Source organism: Polypterus senegalus, chromosome 9 (genome assembly GCF_016835505.1).
Source record: "Polypterus senegalus isolate Bchr_013 chromosome 9, ASM1683550v1, whole genome shotgun sequence".
Classification (NCBI taxonomy): Eukaryota; Metazoa; Chordata; class Cladistia; order Polypteriformes; family Polypteridae; genus Polypterus; species Polypterus senegalus.
This window is the reverse complement of record NC_053162.1, coordinates 177,864,095-177,888,300: the sequence shown is the minus strand read 5'-3', so window position 1 is coordinate 177,888,300 and position 24,206 is coordinate 177,864,095. Positions and strand designations below refer to the sequence as shown.

Here is a 24,206-nt window from a genome sequence, read left to right as displayed (position 1 = left end):
CAGTCAGAAAAGATGAGGAGGGAAAAATGTCAGTGGCCTCCACCTGTTAAACCATTCCTGTTTTGGGGGTCATCTCATTGTTGCCCCTCTAGTGCATCTGTTGTTAATTTCATTAACACCACAGCAGCTGAAACTGATTAACAACCCCCTCTGCTACTTAACTGACCAGATTAATATCCCAGAAGTTTCATTGACTTGATGCTATACTCTGATTAAAAAGTGTTCCTTTAATTCTTTTGAGCAGTATATATACTGTGTATATATACTGTATATATATGTGTGTGTGTAAAATATAGAACTAAGAACTGATATAAAAAGGCAAAACTATAATAACCTTGGAAAAGACTCAAAATGTCGAAAGACTAGACACGCAGGCTGCACATGGGCCCCTGTCAGAAATTTGAGACCACCCTTTAAAAGTATGACAACTGAGGGGATGTCTAAGTCGGCTTCTCAGAAGACAAGTGGGAGGTTTACTGGTGTGCCCATCTTTAGAAAAACAAAGGGGTTTTAAAATCTGATTACTCGATGAAGACAAGGCCGTTACGAAGGATAAAAAACTGTCATTTAACAAGGAAATTGGGAAAAAGTGTGAATGAGTGCTGGTCTAGGTGAGCCCCACACTCGTTAGTCACTTCTGACAGCCCCTTGAATAGCAGACCCGAGGATGAGCCAGGCAAATAAGGACACGCACACACACAGTCAGCAAGAGGTGGAGCAAAATATTACAGTGCTTTTAGTCACAAAAAAAAATAAAGCGTTCAAAGGCCGAAGACGTGCAGTGCTTCAATAATCTTCTTATATGATACGCTACCGTGGCTGTCCGTTTGTCTGTCCAGGATTTTAAATCACCTGAAAACCATTTAACCTATTGAACTGAAATTTGGTACACGTTGTCACAGATGTCTGGGGTTCTTACTTGGCCAGGATGCCTGGAGGGACCGGATAGAGACATTAAAAGCTTCCGGGTCAGGAGGACACAACCGCCCTGGAGCAGGAGAGGACCACGGGAGAGGAGGACAGATATTCCAACTTGTTGGGATCTGTGGCCACCGCCAGGGGGCGCCTTAAGCCTCCTAGAACCCGGGAGAACTTTACTTCCGCCACACTTGGCCAGATGACGGAGGACCCTGCCAGGGACGCCCGGAGTGCTTCTGGGGCAAAGGGCAGCACTTCCGCCACACCAGGAAGTGCTGCTGGAAGATCGTCACCAGCCACCTGAAGCACATCCGGGTGGAAATAAAAGGCGCCACCTCCTTATACTCGAAGAGCTAGAGTCAGGAGTGGGAGCAGGACAAAGCTCCTGGGAGGAGATTGGCGGCTAAGGACTGAGTTCATTGTGGGAGATTATCGCTTTGTGCTTTGTGTCGTGTTTGGGACTGTGTTTATTTACGTAAAATAATCGTGTGAAGTTTATAAAGATGTGGTTTCCGACTGGTGGTGTCCGGGCAAGTCTCACAACGTATACTACGTGACGTCTACTGTCTGCTTTTGGGGTGATGATTGACCTCCAAGGTTATGCCTCTTTTTATTTTTATTATATTTTATTGAAGAATCAACTCTTGGCAGCGTCCAGCAGGGCAGCCATGGGGCGCATGCGTACGGGCGCCGTTCTCATTCCCTACCAACTTCGCCGTCACTTCCTCTACCTCATCATATCTTAAATCATTCTTGAGGCAGATTGAAGACTTAAGTGTCAGTTTAAGTGAAAATTAAAGAAGGCATACTAAGCAATCGCAACACAAACACTTACTTAATCTGTTTTAATGCGAAAAGATGCCGATGGAAGAAGAGAAGAAGCGGGCCGCTAGGGTGGAGAAGAGAAGAGCTGCTCAGGAAGCAGCAAGCGCATCGACCTCTGAGCAAACGAATGGTAAACGTACAGAGAAAGAGGATGAAGACTACGAGTGCTCAAGTCAAGTGGATTCACTGCATGTTATCGTTATAGCAGTGCACCGTTACTGGTAAATAAATACATTTTTGCTACTGGGAACTTCAGAATAGCTCTCTATTAAGTTTTTTACATTGATTTCATATATGAAATCGGAATTAAGTTAGCACATTAGATTTCTGAGATACACATCATTGACGTTTTGACACTTTTGAATATCAATATAATATATCAACACGATATCTGGAGTTTGGACTCTGTCCCACCAAAATTGTTTGAATGTGTTTATTCTGAAAACAAACCAGAAGATGATACCAGAGACACTTTAAAACATGTTTATGTCAATTTACCTCAATATAAAAGCGAGGTTAGTGTGCTCACTCGCTTTTGCGCTTGTACTGCACATCCGTCTCTCTTTACATGAACCAACAGTAGTCACCCATCATGCTCAGAGTGAATTTGTCCCGATATCAGTTTTCCATCACCTTTATATCTTGATAAAATCTTTCCCCATACTCATCTCTGACATCGCTGAGATTTGGTGGGAAAAAATCGAGATGAGAATGTAACAAATACATCTTCTGTAACATTCGGGCTCCTGTAAGCTAATAGACTTTCAGCGGGTTCTCTACAAGCTCAGTATATTTCTCTACTCTGTGACTGTCAAGAAAATCCTGGACAACCTGCATGAATGAGGGTGCTGATTCAGTGGGCTTCAGTTTCCTTTTGAACTCATCGTCAAGCATCAGTTCACGTATTTCACGGCCAACATAAACACCTTCCTTACTTTTGGCTTCACTTTTCTCGAGACCAAACTTATTTCTTAAATGCTGAAACACATCGCCTTTACTGTCCAGTCACCCTAGTTGTCCAATTCCAGGAACATCATAACTAAAAAATGGGACGTGCTGCTGGACGAAAATGGTTTTCAGATTAGGAGTCTGCAAGTGAAATTTGTCAGCAAGTCAGGTGAAAGAATCCCAGTAGCAAAATGCTTGTTGACCAGTGTAATCCAGGTGCGAAAAAGGTGTGGAGGTACAAAAAATGTCCCAAAACAACAATAATTTGTTAAAACGAGTTTAACTCTTTGAAGGCTAAATATTTTGTCCAAAAAAACTCAGTTTTGTCTGGAAAGCACAAAAAGCAAAAAGCTTCACACAGAAATCAACATTGTTTATTCGGCATCTCGGGGCTTAACGGGGTCAGCTCGACGGCCAGCAGGAAATACGCGGCATGCCGGCCACCTGGCTGTCTTCACGTAGCGGGTGGGCAGCAGTGGCAGTGCAACGGAATCTGGTTTGTGCCTCTTGTCATCTTAAGTGGCGGCCCTCCCAGGCGAACGTTGCCGGGGGGTACATCAGCAACGCGAATGTGTTGAGCATCACGGTCAGCTGGGGACCAATCAGATGATGCTGGTACCTCACCTAACGTTGCATTAAAATGGAGTCTGACAAGTCCGAGTCCGATTCAGTGATAATACGCAAAATGTTATCCACGAATTACACAAAGTATTTTGCTTTGTGCATTCTCATTGGTCTCTCACCAGATCTCGATGCCATTTTAGAGGTGCTTTGCTCTTTACTACTTCTGCACACGCAGGAAGTTGAGGTCAAATCAACAAAGCTAACTTTCCTTCCAGTAAAGAGAGTCGAACTCAAATGTAACGGTGAGTTTTGTCACAGCTTACAGCAGATTACCGTCCTCTACCCCTGAATCTTGACAAAAGTCGACGTCCGTCCTGAAAGCATTAAAATCCCATGCAGAATCTGACCTCTAAAAACAAGAGATCCAAGTAGTGTGGTGGGGGCCATATTTGAATTTCACATATGCTGGCGGTTAAAGGTTCTTCTTTAGTTGGCATTTTCTGAAACGGTATTATAAACATCTTAACCTTCCTTTAGTGTGCCGGTTCCTAGGTACGCGTTTTCTAATTCCCTCTTCATTTCTGCATTTCCACGTTTCTAGGGGCGTGGCCTCTGAGGTCATGGCCTGTACTTAAGAGACACGTCAGGATGAAAGGACAGCTGGGAAATCAGTTCCTTATCAGATCTGTGGATACCGAAGCTCTCCGGAAAGCCGTGTGCAAAACTTTCGGTTTGGACCTCTTGCCTGTTCTCTTGACCCGAAAACTCGTCTCCGGTTTTGGTGTTGGTTTTTCCTTTTGCCCTCTAACTCCCTTCGTCTTTCTGTGTGCCTCCTCTGCTCGTGCTGAAAAAGTTGATCTGTCAGAGCGCTGACAGAACAACCTGTAAAAGTGTTTAAATGTCTTCTGCAGTGTCCCGCTCCAGTCCTTAATCGCCCATTTGTTGCCAGTGTAGGAGCTGCCGCTAATTACTGATTCTCTTCAGTGGAACTCCATAATTGCACAGCTTTAGCATCTTACCTTTGAGTGAGCACAATATCCTGAAGTATTTTTAGCCCAAGGTGATTTAAAACACTAATAAGGAATGTTTCTGTAATCTTAGTGTTAATTTTTTTTTTCCGGAAAGCTCAAAATAATGAGCCAACTAGTAAAAAATATTGTGACAAACTGGCACAGGAACTACAGAGGTGCCTGCTTGTTAAAATATAAATGACAGCACAAACTGCAGTTGCATAAACCAGAATCGTGCCAACCTCTCAAGTAGCGAATCCCCCTTTTTATCTTGAACAGCAAACACCAAGTGTACAAGCTGAATGGCACACAATTGAAAACAAGGACCACGAAGAGAAAAAGCTATAGGAAAACATGCAATGGTATACTACAGGTGACAAACACTCAGCGGCCACATTATTAGGTACACCTTGCTAATACCGGGTTGGACCCCCTGCTGCCTTCAGAACCACCTGGTGTAGATTCAACAAGGTGCTGGAAACATTCCTCCGGGATTTCGGTCCATACTGACATGACAGCATTGCACAACTGCTGCAGCATTGTCAGCTGCACATCCATGATGGGAATCTCCTGTTCCACTACATCCCAAAGCTGCTCTTTTGGTTTGAGATCTGGTGACTGTGGAGGCCATCTGAGTCCAGTGAACTCATCGTCATGTTCAAGAAACCAGTTAGAGATGATCTGAGGTTTGTGACACGGCGCACTATCCTGCTGGAATGAGCCATTAGAAGATGGGGGAACACTATGGTCATAAACAACAACAACATTTATTTCAATGTAGCTCAAAGTGCTTTATTATGATGAAGAAAGAGAAAAAAGACAAAGTAAGAAATAAAATAAAAGAACATTAATTAACATAGAATAAAAGTAAGGGCCGATGGCCAGGGAGGACAGAAAAACAAAAAAAAAAAAACTCCAGACGGCTGGAGAAAAAATAAAATCCGCAGGGGTTCATGCCCTCTGGGCATTCTACCTAACATAAATGATCAGTCCTCTAAAAGGCTGGACATGGGCAGCAACAATACTCAGGTAGGCTGTGGCATTTAAACGATGCTCAGTTGGGTCTAACGGGACCAAAAAGTGTCAAAAAAAAAATCCCCCACACCATTACACCCCCAGCAGCCTGAACTGTTGATACAAGGCAGGATGGACCCCAGCTTTCATGTTGTTGTTAATGCCAAATTCTGACCCCACTATCCAAATGTTGCAGCAGAAATCAAGGCTCATCAGACCAAGCATCTTCTGTTGTGCAATATTGCTGAGCCCGTGTGAATTGCGGCTTCAGTTGCCCGTTCTTGGCTCACAGGACTGTCACCCACTGTGGTCTCCTGCTGCTGTAGCCCCCCGCCCCAATCTGCTTCAAGATTCGACATGTTGTGTTTTCAGAGATGCTCTTCTGCATACCTCGGTTGTAACGAGTTCTTATTTGAGTTGCTGCTGCCTTACTATCAGCTCGAACCAGTCTGGCCATTCTCCTCTGACCTCTGGTATCAACAAGGCATTTTCGCCCAGAGAACTGTCACTCACTGATATTTTCCATTTTTCGGACCATTCTCTGTAAACCCTAGAGATGGCTGTGTGTGAAAATCCCGGCAGATCAGCAGTTTCAGAAATATTCAGATCAGCCCCATGCCAAATTCAAAGTCATTTAAATCACCTTTCTTCCTCCTTCTGATGCTCAGTGTGAACTTCAGCAGGTGGTCTTGCCAGGGTCTCCATGCCGAAATGCAGAGTTGCTGCCATGTGATTAACTGATTAGATATTTGCTTTAACAAGCAGTTGAACAGGTGTACCTAATATAGTGGCCAGTGAGTGTATACTAAAAGTTAATGTATTACAGTATTAGAACAATGTGGACAAGAGCAGGCCATTCAGCCCAACAAACCTCCCCAATCCATCCATCCATCCATCCATTTTCCAACCCGCTGAATCCAAACACAGGGTCACGGGGGTCTGCTGGAGCCAATCCCAGCCAACACAGGACACACACAAACACACCCACACACCAAGCACACACTAGGGCCAATTTAGAATCGCCAATCCACCTAACCAGCATGTCTTTGGACTGTGGGAGGAAAACGGAGCGCCCGGAGGAAACCCACGCAAACTCCACGCAGGGAGGACCCGGGAAGCGAACGCAGGTCCCCTAACTGCGAGGCAGCAGCACTACCACTGCGCCACCGTGCCGCCCCTCACCAATCCTATCCACTAAATGTTTCTAAAATAACATCAAGTTGAGTGTTGAAGGTCCCTAAAGTCCTACTGTATCCCACATTCGCTCATTCCTCTCCTTTTCTAATGCTGAGACACTTGTCCATGCTTTTATCTTATCCCACATCGATTGTTGTAACTCCCTACTGGCAGGCGTCTCTTTCGAATCTTATATCACACTAGGCTGACCCGCCTTTTAAGGCAACTGACTTTTAAGTTGACCACTTCTTAAGGCAATTCAATATGTAGATCAATTTGATATTTTATACAAACTCATTCACTTGGTTATATTGCATTTGAGCGGTATTACTTTAATACTCGTAGTTTCTGTTATTTTTGTGATGAAATTTAAACTTTTTTTCTATATTGAGGTCGCCCTTTTGAACCCCCCTGATATTTACTACACGGTGTGGCATTTGTACTCCATCAACATTAACTATTTCCAGAGACATAATTTTGTCTATTTTTCCAGCGCATCGCGCACAAAAGCAAGGGAACGATGGGAGCACCAGAACTCTGCTCACATCATGTCGCTTCGTACCGCAAACTGCAAGTAGTAAGTCTGTGATAAGCGGAATACCGCTACGCTTTCCACTCACGGGACGGAAGGACAATCCCGACCGCTTTTATATAGTAAGAAAGAAGAAGAAGATATCGCACAATCTAGAGTAGAAAATCATCTTTTACCTGGAAAAACAAAACTACAAATCCCATCGTGCATTGCAAAATGGACGGGCGTGTGAAACTCCGCGCCTGCGTAGCACTCACGGGACGGAAGGACAATCCCGACCACTTTTATATAGAAGGATGTCCAGTTGATTCAAAATGCTGCTGCCAGAGTCCTTACATGAACCAGCAACAGTGAGCACATTACAGCCATCCTGCTTCGCCTTCATTGGCTTCCTGTGGCTTATAGGACTGACTTTATTCTATTAATAACATTCTATTCTATACTTTCTATTCAATTTAAATATATACCTCTCTATTATATAAAAAAAATCCTGAGACGAGATGAGACTTTTTACAAGAAATTTTTTCCAAGTCCCGCAAGACAAAACTTTAGCCATGAGAGGTTTTCAGGTCTCGCCGTCCTCTCCACCATTTCCGTTTCACGGCCCACGTCCGCAGTCCTCTCACCTCTCATTCATGTGAATGATTTTGTCAGACACAGTTCCTGTGCTCTCAGCGCTTATAAATTTTTACGTTTTCCTCACTTTAAGTTCTCAATAAAAGAAGATGTATTATGTCCAAATATTATTGAAGAATTTCATCCCAAAGGGTTATCAACAGAAGAAATGAGTACATGGGCAATCCTAGCACCAAGAAACGATGCCGTCAAACGAATTAACGTGAAAACTGTCAATCGGTTACACGGCAAAATGGTTAAATGCGTATCAATAGACTCTGCTGAAACAGTTGGTGGTGATGATGCAGAAGATGAAAACATCAACTTATAATATCACAAAGAATTTCTACAACCGTTAACACCGTCTGGTCTTCCAGCAGAATAATTCAATCTCAAAGAATTGTAATCATTCTGTGCAAGTTTAGTGCCAACTAGGATCTGTCATGAGGGCTGCACAGATTTCTGTTGCGGGCCGCGTGTTTGACATGCCTGACATACAGTATACCCTGCTGTTTAAATAAGCACCTTAAGAATGGGAGAGGTGCTATATAAATAAAATATATTATTATTATTATTATGACTGTCTACCTCCTTACTTGGTCACTTATTCCAAGTGTCTGTGGGTCTCTGTGTGAAGAAAAACTTCCTAATGTTTGTACAAAATTTAACCTTAACAAGTTTCCAGTTGTGTCTCCGTGTTCTCATTTTCAAGTCACCATCTTGATCCACTGGACTAATTCCCTTCATTATTTTAAACTCTTCAGTCAGGTCTTCTTTTTCTTAAACTGTAAAGGCTCAGCTCTTTTAATCTTTCCTCATAACTCACCCCCTGAATCAGCCTTGTCGCTCTTCTCTGGACCCCCTCTAGCGCTGCCATGTCCTTTATGTAGCCTGGGGACCCAAACTGCAACAAGGACTCCAGATGAGGCCTCACCAGTGCATTATAAAGGTTGAGCACAACCGCCTGTGACTTGTACTCTACACATCTTATAATTATCACTGTTTACATTGTATGTTTTTTTTGCCATTTTTATTTATCAGTAACTCCTTTTTTATTTTTGGGATACTAACAATTTCATTGCACACGTTGTATAAAGCAATTTACACCAGAAACCTCAAAATAGGTTTCAGAAAATTAGCTGAACAAAATGGAGGAGAACCTGCTCCTGCAATGCAATGTTTTTACATGGCAAATAATCAGCCACTTACCTGGAGAATACTGATTACTGATCCTCCCGGACGCAGTCTCCTGCATCTTCCGATTCAGCTCCGAGATCTTCCAAATGAATGTTCCATCATAGGAGATCTCTTCAAGTGCTTCAATCCGCAGGTGTAGAGCATTTATGAGGAGATCTTTCATGGGGAGCAAACTCTGCAGCTCTGAAACCTGCATAAAGACGTTTAGGAGATTAATGGGGCGACTGCATGTGGGAAAAAACATTTATGAAAGGCAGGGATCTGACCGCACTTTAAGACCATTACATTGTACTCGTTCCTCACTTTCTGTTTTCAAATCAAAACTTAAAATGTGTCTTTTGCTTTCTCATATACGAAGTACAGGGAAAATATTGTAATCGTCCAAAAATATGACCTCAAGATTTTGATGAATCTCGCTGTTTTAGACTTCCCAGACTCCGATTTATGTTCTCATAGGGAAACTACTGTAATCATTCAATAATTGGATTTTGAGATTTTAAAGAATCTCAACGTTTTAGACAACCCTGAGTTTTGGAATTATGTCTGTGTGTCTGTAAACCCTTGACAAATATTTTTAGGAAGTCGCTGTGCACTGGATAGATTCAGAAGGACTGGGAAAAGGCAAATATCATCCTGTTATATAAAGAGGGTGACAGGGCAGATATAAGCAACTGTAGGCCAGTAAGCTTAATGTGAATCGCAGGAAAATTAATGGAAGGAATTATTAAGGATAAGATTGAGCAACGCCTGGCAAGGACAGGACAGTCAGCGTGGGGTCAGACGAGGGAGGTCGTGTTTTACTAACATGCTGGAATTCTACGAGGAGGCAACAAAAGAATACGACCAGAGTGGAGGAGATGAGATTATTTATTTTGACATTCAGAAAGCATTTGATAAGGTGCCACATGAGAGGGTGGGCATCAAATTAAAAGAAGTGGCAGATCAGGGTGATGTTTTTAAACAGGTGCAGAATTGGCTCAGACACAGGAAGTAAAATTGGCTGATGTTAAGAGTGGTGACCAGCAGGGGTCAGTGCTGGGGCCGCTGCTAATTTTAAAATATAGAAATGATTTAGACAGGAATATAAGGAACAAGCTGGTTAAGTTTGCAGATGACACCAAGACAGGTGGATTAGCAGATAATTTGGAATCTGTTATATCATTACAGAAGGACTTGGACAGCAGACAGACTTGAGCAGATTTGTGGACGATGAAATTTAATGTCAGTAAATGTAAAGAATTAGATATAGGAAGTAAAAATGTGAGGTTTGAATACACAATGGGCAGTCAGAAAATCGAAAGTCCACCTTATGAGAAGGATTTAGGAGTCATAGTGGACTCTTAACTATCGACTTCCAGACGGTGTTCAGACACCATTTAGAGGGCTAACAGACTGTCAGGTTATATAGCGCCTTGATGTGTGCAGTACAAGTCACAGGAGGTTCTGCTCAGCTTTATAACACACTGGTGAGGCCTCATCTGGAGTAATGGGTGCAGTTTGGGTCTCCAGGCTACAAAAAGGACATAACAGCACTAGAGGGGGTCCAGAGAAGAGCGACGAGGCTGATTCAGGGAAACAGGGGATGAGTTATGAGGAAAGATTGAAAGAGCTGAGCCTTTACAGTTTAAACAAAAGAAGATTAAGAGGTGACCTGACTGAAGTGTTTAAAATGATGAAGAGAATTAGTCCAGTGGATCAAGATGATGACTTTAAAATGAGTGGAAACTTGTTAAGGAGAAATTTTGCACAAACATTAGCAAGTTTTTCTTTACACAAAGAACGATAGACACTTGGAATAAGCGACCAAGGAGTGTGGCAGGCAGTAGGACTTTAGGGACTTTCAAAACTCGACTTCATGTTTTCTTGGAAGAAATAAGTGGAGAGGACTGGCGAGCTTCGGTGGGCTGAATGGCCTGTTCTCATCCAGTATGTTCTAATGTTCTAAAATCTAATTGAGGCCCTGCTAGGTTTTGAAAACGTTTTGCACAGATCCTCTACGTGAAAATTAAATTTTTTCCAATTTCAAATAGTACATAACATCAGTTACCCACTGACTTAAAAGAGGTGGGCTAGGATTCTTCCAGCTGAGCAAGATAAGTCTATATGCCAATAGTGAAGTAAAGGCTATTACAGTTTGTTTGTCCTTCTCCACTTTAGGAAGAAATAAGTGGAGAAGACTGGCGAGCTTTGTTGGGCTGAATGGCCTGTTCTCGTCTGGATTGTTGTAATGTTTGATAACTTGAGTGTGCTTTCATTTTGGTCAACCAAATTTTGCCTACAAGATTTACGTACAAAATGTAGATTTCTATCAACTTTTGTGCGATTTCTGCTAACCAGATGTGGTACTTTGTTATTCATGCGGCTACAGAGACTGATTTATTCCACTTTACTTTTATAATAATTGTTCAATATATTATTCATTTGATTTGATGTTAATGGTTCTTTAATATACATAATATAAAAATATAATCATTGTCTTGTGGTTTACTCCTCAAATATCCATCCACATATCTAAGTATACAAGAAAGTCGAGGGGCCACAGACTCAAAATTTCGATGTTCATGACTCAGGATTGGGGCACCACCAGAGCAGAGCTTGCTCTGGAATGGCAGCAGGAAGGCGTGAGAGCATGAATAAAGAATGGGAACAAAACCTCATCGGAGAGCAACTTCTCCCAAACATCCAAGAACAGTTTGGTGACCAGCATGATGGAGTACCGGGCCTTAAGGCAAAAGTGAGAACTAAGTGGCTCGGGGAACAGAACATCAAAATCTGGGGTCCATGGCCAGGAAACTCCCCATTGAGAACTTGTGGTCAAGAGGCAGCTGGACAAACACAAACCCACCAATTCTGATTCTGCAAGAATGGGCGGCAGCCATCAGTCACGATTGGGCCCAGAAGTTGATGGACAGCCTGCCAGGGCGAATTGCAGAGGTCTTGAAAAAGACAGAAGGGCCAACACTGCAAATATTAACTCTTTGCATAAACTTCATGTCACTGTCAATAAAAGCCTTGGAAACTTCTGAAATGTTTGCAATTCTACTTCAGTCTACCAGAGAAACTTCTGACAAAAAGATCTAAAAACACTGAGGCGGCAAACTTTGTGAAAACCAACACTTGGGTCACTCTCAAAACTTTTGGCCACGGCTATATGAATGTAAATATTCCCATGGGATTATAAAGTTGATCTAATTTAATGTAAGCACAGTTATATGTAGTTCGATAGTCAAACAGCATATCATTTTTTTATTATAAGTTCGGAGCTCCTTCTGAAAGCTAAAACAGACATTTAAATGTCTCATGGTGCCGCCGTTCACTTTCTTTAATTTGCAGCACACCCTCTATCTTGAGCTCAACAGCCATTTGCCACTTCTTTAAAAATGTCCTATTAAAATGACAGGTTCCTCTTTCAAATCAAAAGCAAGATACGTGTCTATTTTTTATTCTGCGACTTTTTAAAACTTCAGTGTACACCTTTGACTCTCTCCGAGTTGCCACATACAGTAATCCCTCGCTATATCGCGCTTTGACTTTCGCGGTTTCACTCTATCGCGGATTTTAAATGTAAGCACATCTAAACATATATCACAGATTTTTCACTGGTTCGCCGCTTTCTGCGGACAATGGGTCTTTTAATTTAGGTTACATGCTTCCTCAGTTTGATTGCCCAGTTGATTTCATACAAGGGACGCTATTGGCGGATGGCTTAGAAGCTACCCAATCAGAGCATGTATTGCATATTAACTAAAACTCCTCAATGCTATAAGATATGCTTCCAGCTGTGCTTGTTTGCTTTTGCTTCTCTCTATCTTTCTCGCTCTCTCAGCCTGACGGAGGGGGTGTGAGCAGAGGGGCTGTTTGCACAGAGGACACGGACGCTCCTCTACAAAATGCCGCTTTATCACGGTGCTTCTGTATACTTAAAAGCATGTATTGATTTTTTGATTGTTTGCTTTTCTTTGCGAGCGCTCCCTCTGACATTCTCTGCTCCTGACGCGCTCCTTTATGACGGCGCTCCTTTGAAGATAAGATATGTTTGCTTTCTTTTAATTGTGAGAAAGAACTGTCATCTCTGTCTTGTCATGGAGCACAGTTTAAACGTTTGACTAAAGGGTGTTATTTCATGTCTAGAGGGCTCTAATAATGTTAACAGGGTGGGGGAGTTTATAAGGGCTTAAAATATATAAAAATAACCACACAAACATATGGTTTCTACTTCGCGGATTTTCACCTATCGCGGGGGTGTCTGGAACGCAACCCCCGCGATCTAGGAGGGATTACTGTATATCATTCAAGCTGGAGGGGTTTGTGAGTTACTAAAGCTAGTCCTTCTATATAAAAGCGGTCGGGATTGTCCTTCTGTCCCGTGAGTGCTACGTAGGCGCAGAGTTTCACACACGCCCCGTCCATTTTGCAATGCACGATGGGATTTGTAGTTTCGTTTTTCCAGGTAAAAGATGATTTTCTACTCCAGACTGTGCGATATCTTCTTCTTCTTTCTTACTATATAAAAGCGGTCGGGATTGTCGTTCCGTCCCGTGAGTGGAAAGCGTAGCGGTATTCCGCTTATCACAGACGTACTACTTGCAGCTTGCGGTACGAAGCGACATGATGTGAGCAGAGTTCTGGTGCTCCCATCGGAAAAATAGACAAAATTATGTCTCTGGAAATAATTCATGTTGATGGAGTACAAATGCCACACCGTGTAGTAAATATCAGGGGGGTTCAAAAGGGCGACCTCAATATAGAAAAAAAAGTTTAAATTTCATCACAAAAATAACAGAAACTACGAGTATTAAAGTAATACCGCTCAAATGCAATATAACCAAATGAATGAGTTTGTATAAAATATCAGATTGATCTACATATTGAATTGCCTTAAGAAGTGGTCAACTTAAAAGTCGGTCGCCTTAAAAGGCCGGTCAGCCTAGTTTTAGATATTTACTGCCAATATCTCTACATATAAAAGGCAAAGCCTTCACTGACTCATCACTGATTCTCCCACTTTCTACTGCATTTAGGTGGGAAGCTGAAATTTCCCTTGCTCATTCCTTGCAGCGTACTTACAAAAGTTAGGTATGTCCTACTACAACACCCAAGGGGGGGAAACGGATGTACCCCCTAAACTGTACATATTCCAATACACAGTGGAACCTCGGTTCACGAACATCTTTGAACACATACAAATCGGGTTACGACCAAAAACTTTTGCATCTGTTCACGACCACACACTCGGTATACGAACAAGCCCTTTCGGTCTGTGCGCGCCGATGATTTCCGCACTTTGCCTTCGCATTACCGAGAAACCACCCAGTGAGGACGACGGACTCCGCCACTTCCAGTCCCTGGGCCAAAAAAGGACGACCGCCTGGAAGGAGGCGTCACTTCACGACTGAGCGAACCAGAGAGACGTCGCTCCTCTGTAACCTGAAGAAACCTACAGAACCAGCCGGGGGCCCCACTTTAACCGGAGGCCACTGTGGTGCTCCGTTTTGATGCCTTTGAATATAAATGGGGATGGCCGGGTTGGCTCCCCAACATTTACTTTTGCCCTCGGCCGACCACAAATGTCATTTAACTGAAATGTTGCAGGCTCTGTCTGGCAGAATACCAGGCACAAACGTCATCTTCAGACATGCATTTATCGCATAAACCCTCTTAAGCTGCCTTTGATGTGGTAAAGATGTGATAAAACCCTCATAAAAGGGGGGCAACATCAAGCGACTCAATAGTAAAGCACGTCCTTGCCCTTTTCACTTTATAAAACCCGTCTCATGTCTTCAGAATTTGTTAGAGACAGACCTGAAAACAAGAAAAAGAGCAGGAGCGTCAGATTCCAACAGCTTTTAAACACAATATAATATCCGACAAAAATATTTTGCCAAGTGGCCTCTTTTTCTTAATCATGGTTGGCTGCTGGCAAGAGGCACACGAGATACTGCCAACTCCATTCTAAACTATACACTAATTTTCCATTATCCCGTGGTTCCAATAATGTACTCTGCACAAAGACCATTTTACAAATCACTTGGACGACATCCACTGAAGGGGCTCGGATGAAAGCAGCCCATGTAAACTCTACTCTGATCCCCTCTTCTTTTAAACTTTGCTTCTTCATTCCTTTTCTCAATTGTTAAGACATAACACTCACATTCCTCACACAGTATAGGGTCCACTGACATGCATCTCGTACAACCTGCATCATTGAACAATATGAGATCACCAAAAAAATAAAAACTATTTAGTAGGCCAAACAATCATAAAATGGCAAAAAAAACAAACAAATGTATATGATCTGAGGTAGAGGATACCACTTTGATGAACTTTTCGCCTGCTCAGGGTGTGAAGACCATGAGAGGCGTCAAATGAAAACGATCTGTCAAAATAACAAATTATTCCAAGAGCCCTGCAGCACTATTGAACATTTTTATTACCCAAAATTATTTAATATTTGTAAGTTGGGCTTCAGAATGTGTATTTTAAAGGTTAGCGCATATACACTACCGCCATACAGGCAGCAGATTGTGAGAGATCAGGAATGAAAGAAAGAAGCAACTGGGGTCTTGGAATGGGGGTGGCACGGTGGAGCGGAATGTGAAATCATTTACAAAAGGGAGTAAAGCCGGCTCAAAACACAAACGTTAAAAACTGAACAGCAGCATAATTGCCGGCACGGCCGTTAATCAGATTCCGATCACGCAGCCAGGCGTTTGAATAGATGCGTTCTTAATTCCACACAAAGGGACGGCTCTTCCACCTGCACGCAGTTCCACTACTTAACGTCGCCTCCTGTTTGGACTCCACGTACCGTTCATTATAATGCAGACTTTAAATACAGTATCATCTTTCTCATCAGTCTCGCTGATGCTTTGGCTCTTTATGTTGTGACCCTCGCCATACTGTAGCTTTCAAAGAGCCGTAAAATTCCTTTTTTGTTCCTGCCAAACCCACGTCTCCCTAAAAAAAAAAATCCATAGCATCATGGGAAAGATATTTAAAAAAAAATAAAATACAAGTCAGCACTGCAAACTCGACCAGTTGTGTCCAAATCTAATTTCATTTAGTTATGCATTCGTTTCTGCTTTATGTAAAACAAGTTGTTCTGCCGGCCTCATATTTACTGTGTGTAACCTTTTTACTTAAAGACCTTCATTAATTCATCTTTCCTTTTCTCTGCCAGACATCTGCTTCTACTGCTAGCGAAAGCAATTAGAAGGAATTCCCTTCTATTCCTACAATATTAATTATTAACTATTCTCTTATAATATCTAATATCTTTCCTATGATTTATTAATCATTGCTACACAAATTTATTAATACCAACATGTAAGAAGAATCAGATCCAACCCTTCTAATAAATTCAACCCCAGAATTAATGGCAGTATAATAAAAGTGTAAAATCACTGGGTTACATCAACAAAGGATCTCTGCTGTTCATAATTGAAATCACGTCACTTCTAGACAAACAAGCACTGCACTGTCACATCACAGCGGTGGAGTGTTAGAAATGGAGGGTCCCAGCTACCCAAAAATCTAATGTTAAGCATATAAGCAATGATGAATAATGATGTGGCTAAATTAATCGAAGGAGAAGTGCCGGTGTGTCTGTCTGGTTGTCATGTCTCCGTCATTCCAACAGCTGATGCATCACAAACACTCCTTTAATGAAAGGCACATAACAGACATATGCATTGTGTTTGTCATTCCAACAGATAGCACATCACAAATATTAACACTGCTTTTACAAATCCTATACTGTATAGCATATACAAAATATATGCATTGCATTTGTCATTCAAACAGATGGTGCATCACAGACATTAACACTGCTTTTACAGACCCTATACTGAATGGCATATAAAAAAACATATGCATTGTATTTTTCATTCCAGCACATGGTGCATCACAAACATTAACACCGCTTTTACAAATTCTATACTGAATGGCATATACCAAAGACATCTGCATTGCATTTGTCATTCCAACAGATGGAGCATCACCAACATTAACGCTGCTTTTACAAATCCTATGTTTAATGGCACATAACAAAGATAACTGCATTGCATGGTGCACCGCAAACATTAATGATGAGGTCTACATTAAATACTTAGATTTCAGCCCATCTTAGACAGGTAGCATAGCTAGTTCACCTTAATCAAAGGACGTGTCTGTGTATCTGTCTGTGTGTTTGTCAAGTTGCTATGCCTCCGTCATTCCTACAGATGGTGCATCACGAACATTAACAGTCCTTTAACAAATCAAATACTGAACGGCATATAACAGAGACATAGGCATTGTGTTTGTCATTCCAACAGATAGCACATTACAAACATTAACCCTGCTTTTACAAATCCTATATTGAATGGCATATAACTGAGAATCAGCATTGCATTTGTCATTCAAACAGATGGCGCATCACAAACATTAACCCTGCTTTTACAAATCCTACAGTATATCGAATGGCATATAACTGAGAATCTGCATTGCATTTGTCATTCCAACAGATGGAGCATCACAAACATTAACGCTGCTTTTACAAATCCTATGTTTAATGGCACATAACAAAGATAACTGCATTGCATGGTGCACCGCAAACATTAATGATGAGGTCTACATTAAATACTTAGATTTCAGCCCATCTTAGACAGGTAGCATAGCTAGTTCATCTTAATCAAAGGACGTGTCTGTGTATCTGTCTGTGTGTTTGTCAAGTTGCTATGCCTCCGTCATTCCTACAGATGGTGCATCACGAACATTAACAGTCCTTTTACAAATCAAATACTGAACGGCATATAACAGAGACATAGGCATTGCGTGGTGCACATTGAGGTCTACATTGACTGCTTAAGACTCCAACCCATCTTGGACGAGGGGCACAGATAGTAAAAGAATAAGTGTCTGTGTTTAGTTGCTGTGCTTCTATCATTCTAAAATATACCACATCACAAAAATTTTTAGTACTACAATGCATGGCATTTATCATTCCAACAGATGATACATCGCAAACATTAACACTGCTTGTACAAATCCCATACAAATGGGATTTAACGGAGACATATGCATTTCATACTGTAAATGCCAACGCTGATGTCTACATTAATTACTTAGATTTCCACCCATCTTTGAAGGGTAGCTGAGAAAGTACACAAGTAAATAAATAAATAATAAATAATAGGTAAGTGAATAGCCTCTTTAAACTTCTCCCCTTCTGAGGTAAAACAGATTTAACGGTCACCATTACAAGAAGAGGTCCTACTACTCCATGGACTCGCGTCTGGAAAGACATTTCTCGTTTTTACAGTTTTTCTTATTGTGCAAATTATACAAACTATATGGGGATCACCAGTTGGTTTCCCTAAAATTTCATCTGCATATTGCCTTATCTTTTACTATTCTATATATACACATGCATATACAAAGAATTTGGACCTCTGATATGTATTCTTTACACATAATACCTTTCACCTTGTTGTGTGGCTCATGCCTACTAGCTTTTTTCTTTTTTTTCTTTCTCTATCTGTCCTCTCTGCACTATGGATGATGGTTAGCGAGGAGGGGTGATGAGGGGGCCTGACGCATATCCTTTTATTAAGGTGGACAGTATGGTATGGTATAGTATAGTATAATATAGTACAGCATACCGTATATACTCACGTATAAGTCGGGTTTCTCAATCCTAAAATCAGACCCTGACTTATACACCCGTTCAAAAACACCTCATTTTTTTTTTTTTTACATCTTTTTGCCTCCTCCAATCTCTCATCAGTTTCTCAGACACATTGAATTTTGTTGCAGCAGCACAGTTACCAATTTCTTTCGCCACTTCAACGATGTTTAATTTAAAACCAGCTTCATATTTCCTTCTGATTGAACACTCCATCGTAGATAAGGGATGCTCTTACGATAAAGGTGTATGAGGGTCTGAGATACAAAAAACACAAATCAGTGCAAACGTCGCTTCGGAATAGTTTGGGTATTACCGTGTGGTCACGGAGGCACAATACATAGTAATGAAAAGGCCATGTGATTCGTGGTTACTCTCTCAGGTGGGCGTTAGCATATCATAATCTCTTGGACCAACAGTGTGAGTTTTCCGCATTTGACTTATATGACCGACATTATAAAATACCAGAACTTATACAGTAAAATCGATTCCTGACTTATCCACAGGAGAACTTATCCACGAGTATATATGGTAGTTGTACCTGTAGTACTTATCCTGTGATTATGTCTATGCTGCACCGCGGTCCTTTTATTTCATGTGACTGTACGATGCAATACGGTGTACGGACTGTATGACAAGAAAGCCACTTGACTTGACTTGACGTAATAAGTGCAAGCTTATGACCTGCACTTACTGGGAATTCCTTGTTTGTAGGGAACTACGCAAATGGGCATGATTAGACCGCAGGTGGCAAGGAATGGGTTACACTTTTTATAAACAGAGGATAAGTGTATCTCGCAGATTGTGAGGATTTACTGTATTCACAAAAAATCTTAAGACCATTAGAAAAACACGCCTCTTCCTTATAATAATAGAAATATAGGGTGGTCCAGATCTAATTATGCAACTTTTATTGTAATGCAGGAAAACAATGCAAGACAAAAGAATTGTTCGAAATATCGAAAATGGACTTACATTGAATTAATTCACTGATTTTCTACCTAATGTCCCACTTGTCCTCCATTCAGTTGTGAATTCTCTATGTAATAAACTTAATAAGTTATAGCGTAATGAAAATTGCATAATTAGATCTGGACCACCCTGTATAACAAGAGGCAATAAATGAGTTAAATTAATAATGCATTCCTCAACTCAATGTACATCTCACTAAAATGTCCGCCACCAGCCTGCTATTTGTTTCTGTTACTTCTGTATTTAAACTCTTTGTAATCAGGAGTAGAATATTTATATATTTATAGGGCTTATGTGTGTACAATACAACTGAACAGATTTATCACAGCCATTAAAAATAACACAGCATTACTTTGAGGGCACGGTTTAGGTACCTCAGCTTCCAACTTTCTGATGGTGTCTTGATCGATTTTATTCTGATTTTCATAGGCAGCAATGGTCATCTGGCTTTTCTCCACCTCTCGATTCAGGACCGTAACAATATTTTCATACACTTGAATTTTCTGAGCGAGCTCTTCAAGCTTCACTTGGCATTGATTCATATCATCTTGATTTTGGGCGCAATCTGAATTTGAAGAATTTAAATTGCTATCCACTTCCAAATCCCCATTCATTTCAGGAGCGGTCCGCACGTTCAGACAGTCAAAAGTGCTCTCCAGTTGATTAAGTTTAAGCTGGATGTCCACAAAGCAGCCACCATCTCCATTAGCGCTGGCCTGACTGGTGAACAATGAAGACTTTACACTGTAGAATGCCTGAAGTAGTAACTGGAGGTGAGGTACAAGTGACGTGTGTTCGTGTTCTTTGGTCTTCTCTTTATTTCCCTGGAGAGTGAGGAGAAAAGAGAAAAAATAAAGTATGACACAAAATAAAAATGGATTTTTTTTCTGCACTGCTGGCTCCTTGATTCAACAGTACATGAAAGGGTGAATAGCAAGACCGTCAATTACAAAGCCCCTGATTTCAGATACTTCATTCAAGTTCCCCCAGTCGGACTCACGGTTCGTTTCTGGCAGACTTGGCAACGTGACTTGAGTTCATGCGCTTTGAATCATTTTGTGCTATTTGCTCGGCTCCACAACATTAAACCGGAAAACATCAGAATTACATACCTGTGAGTCGACAGAGTCGATTGTATAGCAAAGTCCTTTCGCTATTTTAAACACGTCTGTGTGTCCCTTGACTACTGCTTATTTAACTCTGATGTCTCCCCTCAAACTACAGTGCTAACTGTGAACAGCAAAAAACAAGAAATAATAGAGACTGAAAAATGAATATCACACTGCCTCTATAATTTGTTCACTTTACCTTTAGATCAATACTATAGAACGGTTTAACAGGGCAGATGTCAACGTTTTTTTTTGTCGACTGAGGGCAATAATCAGCTGTAAATGTTGATGAAACTCAACATTACGTTATAGGTAGACTGGTGATTCCCAATGTGGGGCAATTCAAGAATTTAGGAAAATTTTAAACAATTTATAAAATGAAAAAACAGAAATTCACTGTTAAAAATGACAGAAAAAATAAACAAGTAATTTTATTTTTTACAGAGACATTTATATATTTATATAAACACAGAAGGAACGGTGAAGAACCTTTTAATTTATGATTTTACAACCGGCTTGAGTTTTTCTACTTAGAAGTCATTTTTGCCATTAAAATAATATGAATTGTATCAAGTTCAAGTCAAGCTGGGGAGCATGCACTGGTACAGCGCGTTGCCGCACCCACTACATGACGAAACAACTCGGGATCCCGGTTGTCAACCCCCCAGGCAGACACACAGTCCAGTCCCACTTTCTGGAAATGACCCTCTATCTGCCACATCCAGGTGTTAAGTGGGTGACCCCTTGGCCTGGTCCAGCCACTCGGGTCCCCAACAATGAGGATCTTATGAGCTGGATCACCCTCTAGGAAATGCGCCACATGGCCGTAGTGCCGTAACTGACGCTCCCTCACAATGCAGGTAATATGTCTCATTTGGGACTCCATGAGCAACACAAAGTCAAACCAGCGGTACCCAAAGATTTTCTGGAGAGACACACATGAAGGAGTCCAGTCTTTGTCTCACTTCACTGGATAGCGTCCATGTCTGGCAAACAGATAGCAAGACAGGAAACACCAGGACTCTAAAGACTTGGACCTTCGTCCTTTTGCAGAGATATCGGGATGCCACACACCCCCTTCCAGTGACCTCATGACCCCCCATGCTCTACCAATCCGTCTACTGAGTTCATAGGAAGAGTCACCTGAGACATGAAAGTCACTGCCAAGGTAAGTAAACCTCTCGACGAGGTCGACACTCTCTCCGCAGACAGACACACTACTGATGGCCGTGCCCAAGAGCTCATTATAGGCCTGGCTCTTGGTTTTTATCAGGACACTCAGACTCCTCACTCAGTCTCTCGAGAGCCCCGATCAGAGCCTCCATTGAGTCCGCGAAGATCACAGCATCGTCAGCAAAGTCAAGATCCATGAATCTTTCTTCACCAACAGATGCCCCCCAGCCGCTGGACCCCACGACCTTGCCCAACACCCAATACATACAAGCATTGAACAGAATAGGATCAGAATGGACCCTTGACGAACCCCAGAATCAACTGGGAAAAACACAGAGGGTCTGTCTCCACTCTGCTCAGCACACAGTACCAGTGTACAGGGCGGCCATGATATCCAGAAACCTCGAGGGGATCCCGTGAACCCACAGGATGTCCCACAGGGCAGCCAGATCAACTAAATTGTAACAATGATTATAAAATATTGCAATATGGCAAAAATATAAAATGATCAAAATATTTAAATATATATATTTATATATATATATATATATATATATATATATATATATTAAATATATTTCATTAAAGTTATTTATATTTATGAATATCATGTCTCTTATTATATGTTTTCAAAACTGTATTTGCTGTATTTTCTTAGTGATTTCTATTTTCGGTACTTCAACTATCCTTTCCCTCTTTTGTTTCCATGTTCTTTGGAAGCTTGTTTAGACCAAATTAATGACATTATGGGCTTCCTCCACGTGAGTAGGAGTTCACTTTTTGAATAGGTAATAATAAGAATAAGGTGTATGTTACAGCGAGGGACATCATGACTTTAGAGAGGCCTAGGTGGGGCATGGCCAAAAAAAGGTTGGGAACCACTGAGGTAGACCCTCTTTGCTACGAGGACTTTTAATTCTCATTGACTTGACGTTGAATCCTTGTGTGTGTGTGAATGGCGTAGAGTAAACAACGTCTAGAATGGCATCGATGTTGGGCGAGAGAGCGAAACAAATGCACAAAGCAAAACACTCTGTGTGCATTACTTATTTATTTATTTATTTTTGTGTATTATTACTGAATCAGACTCTGACTTATTGAACTCTGATTTGGATGCAAGTGAGCTGGAAACTGACAACGAAAGACAAGTAAATGTTTTATTTATTTTTCCAGAAAGTGCCTTTCAGCTTATGAGTGATGAGACAAACAGTACATAATAAGTCTGTGAATCTTCACACTGCAGAGGCTCATGGAACATAAAACAGAGTGACATTTGTTATAAATAAGTATTTTATGTTGATTTGTGTATGACACCACCGCTTTGTGTGCGTTTAATTATTCAGTCCTGGGAGAAAAGGAAACAAATTAGCCCTAAAAGAGTTCATAAGAATAAAAACTAATTGAAATAGTCTTGTTCACTATGGGGCTCTGTCTCCTGCTCGCTTCGCTTGCCAACCACTGGGTGGGCACTACGTGTTACCCACTTCACGGCCACTCACGTGTGGGGAAGCGGATGTACAATTTAAACAGATTGTTATTTACATGGGAATTGTTACGTATGCATAATAGAACTATTTTACATTACAGGAAGTAATTTACCATAGTAAAAAATAGTAAAATGTAATAAATTGAAAGAAAATGATGTTTCATGTTGCGTTAGAGGTATTCGTTGCGTAATACGTTTTCGTTCTTTGAAATTACCACGCAAATACTTTTTTAAACTTACACTTTTACTGTAAAACCAGTAAAAACGATATTTGGAATTAACTTTTTGCCAATATCGCACTGAATTATGATTCCGTGTTTGGAGTTACATCGTGACAATGCAACGTATTACTGCCTGTGAGTGAATTTTGTTCTCTCTAATAAATAAACTTTTTTGAATATTTGTCCCTTTGATTTGTTAATTGTCATAGCAAAAGCTATTCTAACAGGAAACTGTAAAAGTTTTAATACGAATGGCATATGAAGATCTCCTTTGGTGTCTAATGTTATCCCCTGAAGATATACTACATTACCTTTCTTGTCGCCTCTTAAAATTTTACATGTCAGAATTAATCAATTAATTTTGAATACAACTAATCTTGTCCTATTGCATAGCTCATCACTCAGACATAAATTACGTAATGACATTACGATACGTCCTTCTTTCTACAGTAATTCGGCCGGTGGAAGACCAGACGGTGTTAACGGTTGTAGATATCCTTCATGATATTGCAAGTTGATGTTTCTGCACTATCACCACCAACTGTTTCATCATTGTCTATTGATACGCATTTAACCAATCTGCCGTGTAACCACTCGACAATTTTCATGTTAATTCATTTAACTTCATCGTTTCTCGGTTGTAGGATTGCCTGTGTACTCATTTCTTCTGTTGATAACCCTTCGGAATAAAATTCTTCAATAAGATTTTGACACAAGCCTTCATCTATTGGGAACTTAAAGTGAGGAAAACGTAAAAAATTTATAAGAGCTGAGAGTGCAGG

At 41.1% G+C, this 24,206-nt stretch overlaps 1 protein-coding gene across 3 annotated transcripts in view; it reads right to left on the bottom strand.

The window, feature by feature from the left end:
* Positions 1-24,206, bottom strand: part of traf1 (TNF receptor-associated factor 1) — a 145,279-nt gene that overhangs the window by 4,302 nt on the left and 116,771 nt on the right. For all 3 annotated transcript variants that reach the window (XM_039764399.1, XM_039764400.1, XM_039764398.1), the window contains 2 exons: positions 19,810-20,259; positions 8,812-8,989 (listed from right to left, as the gene is read on the bottom strand). In XM_039764399.1, coding sequence (XP_039620333.1) covers positions 8,812-8,989; positions 19,810-20,259 — 628 coding nt within the window. The remainder of the gene's footprint in view (positions 1-8,811; positions 8,990-19,809; positions 20,260-24,206) is intronic.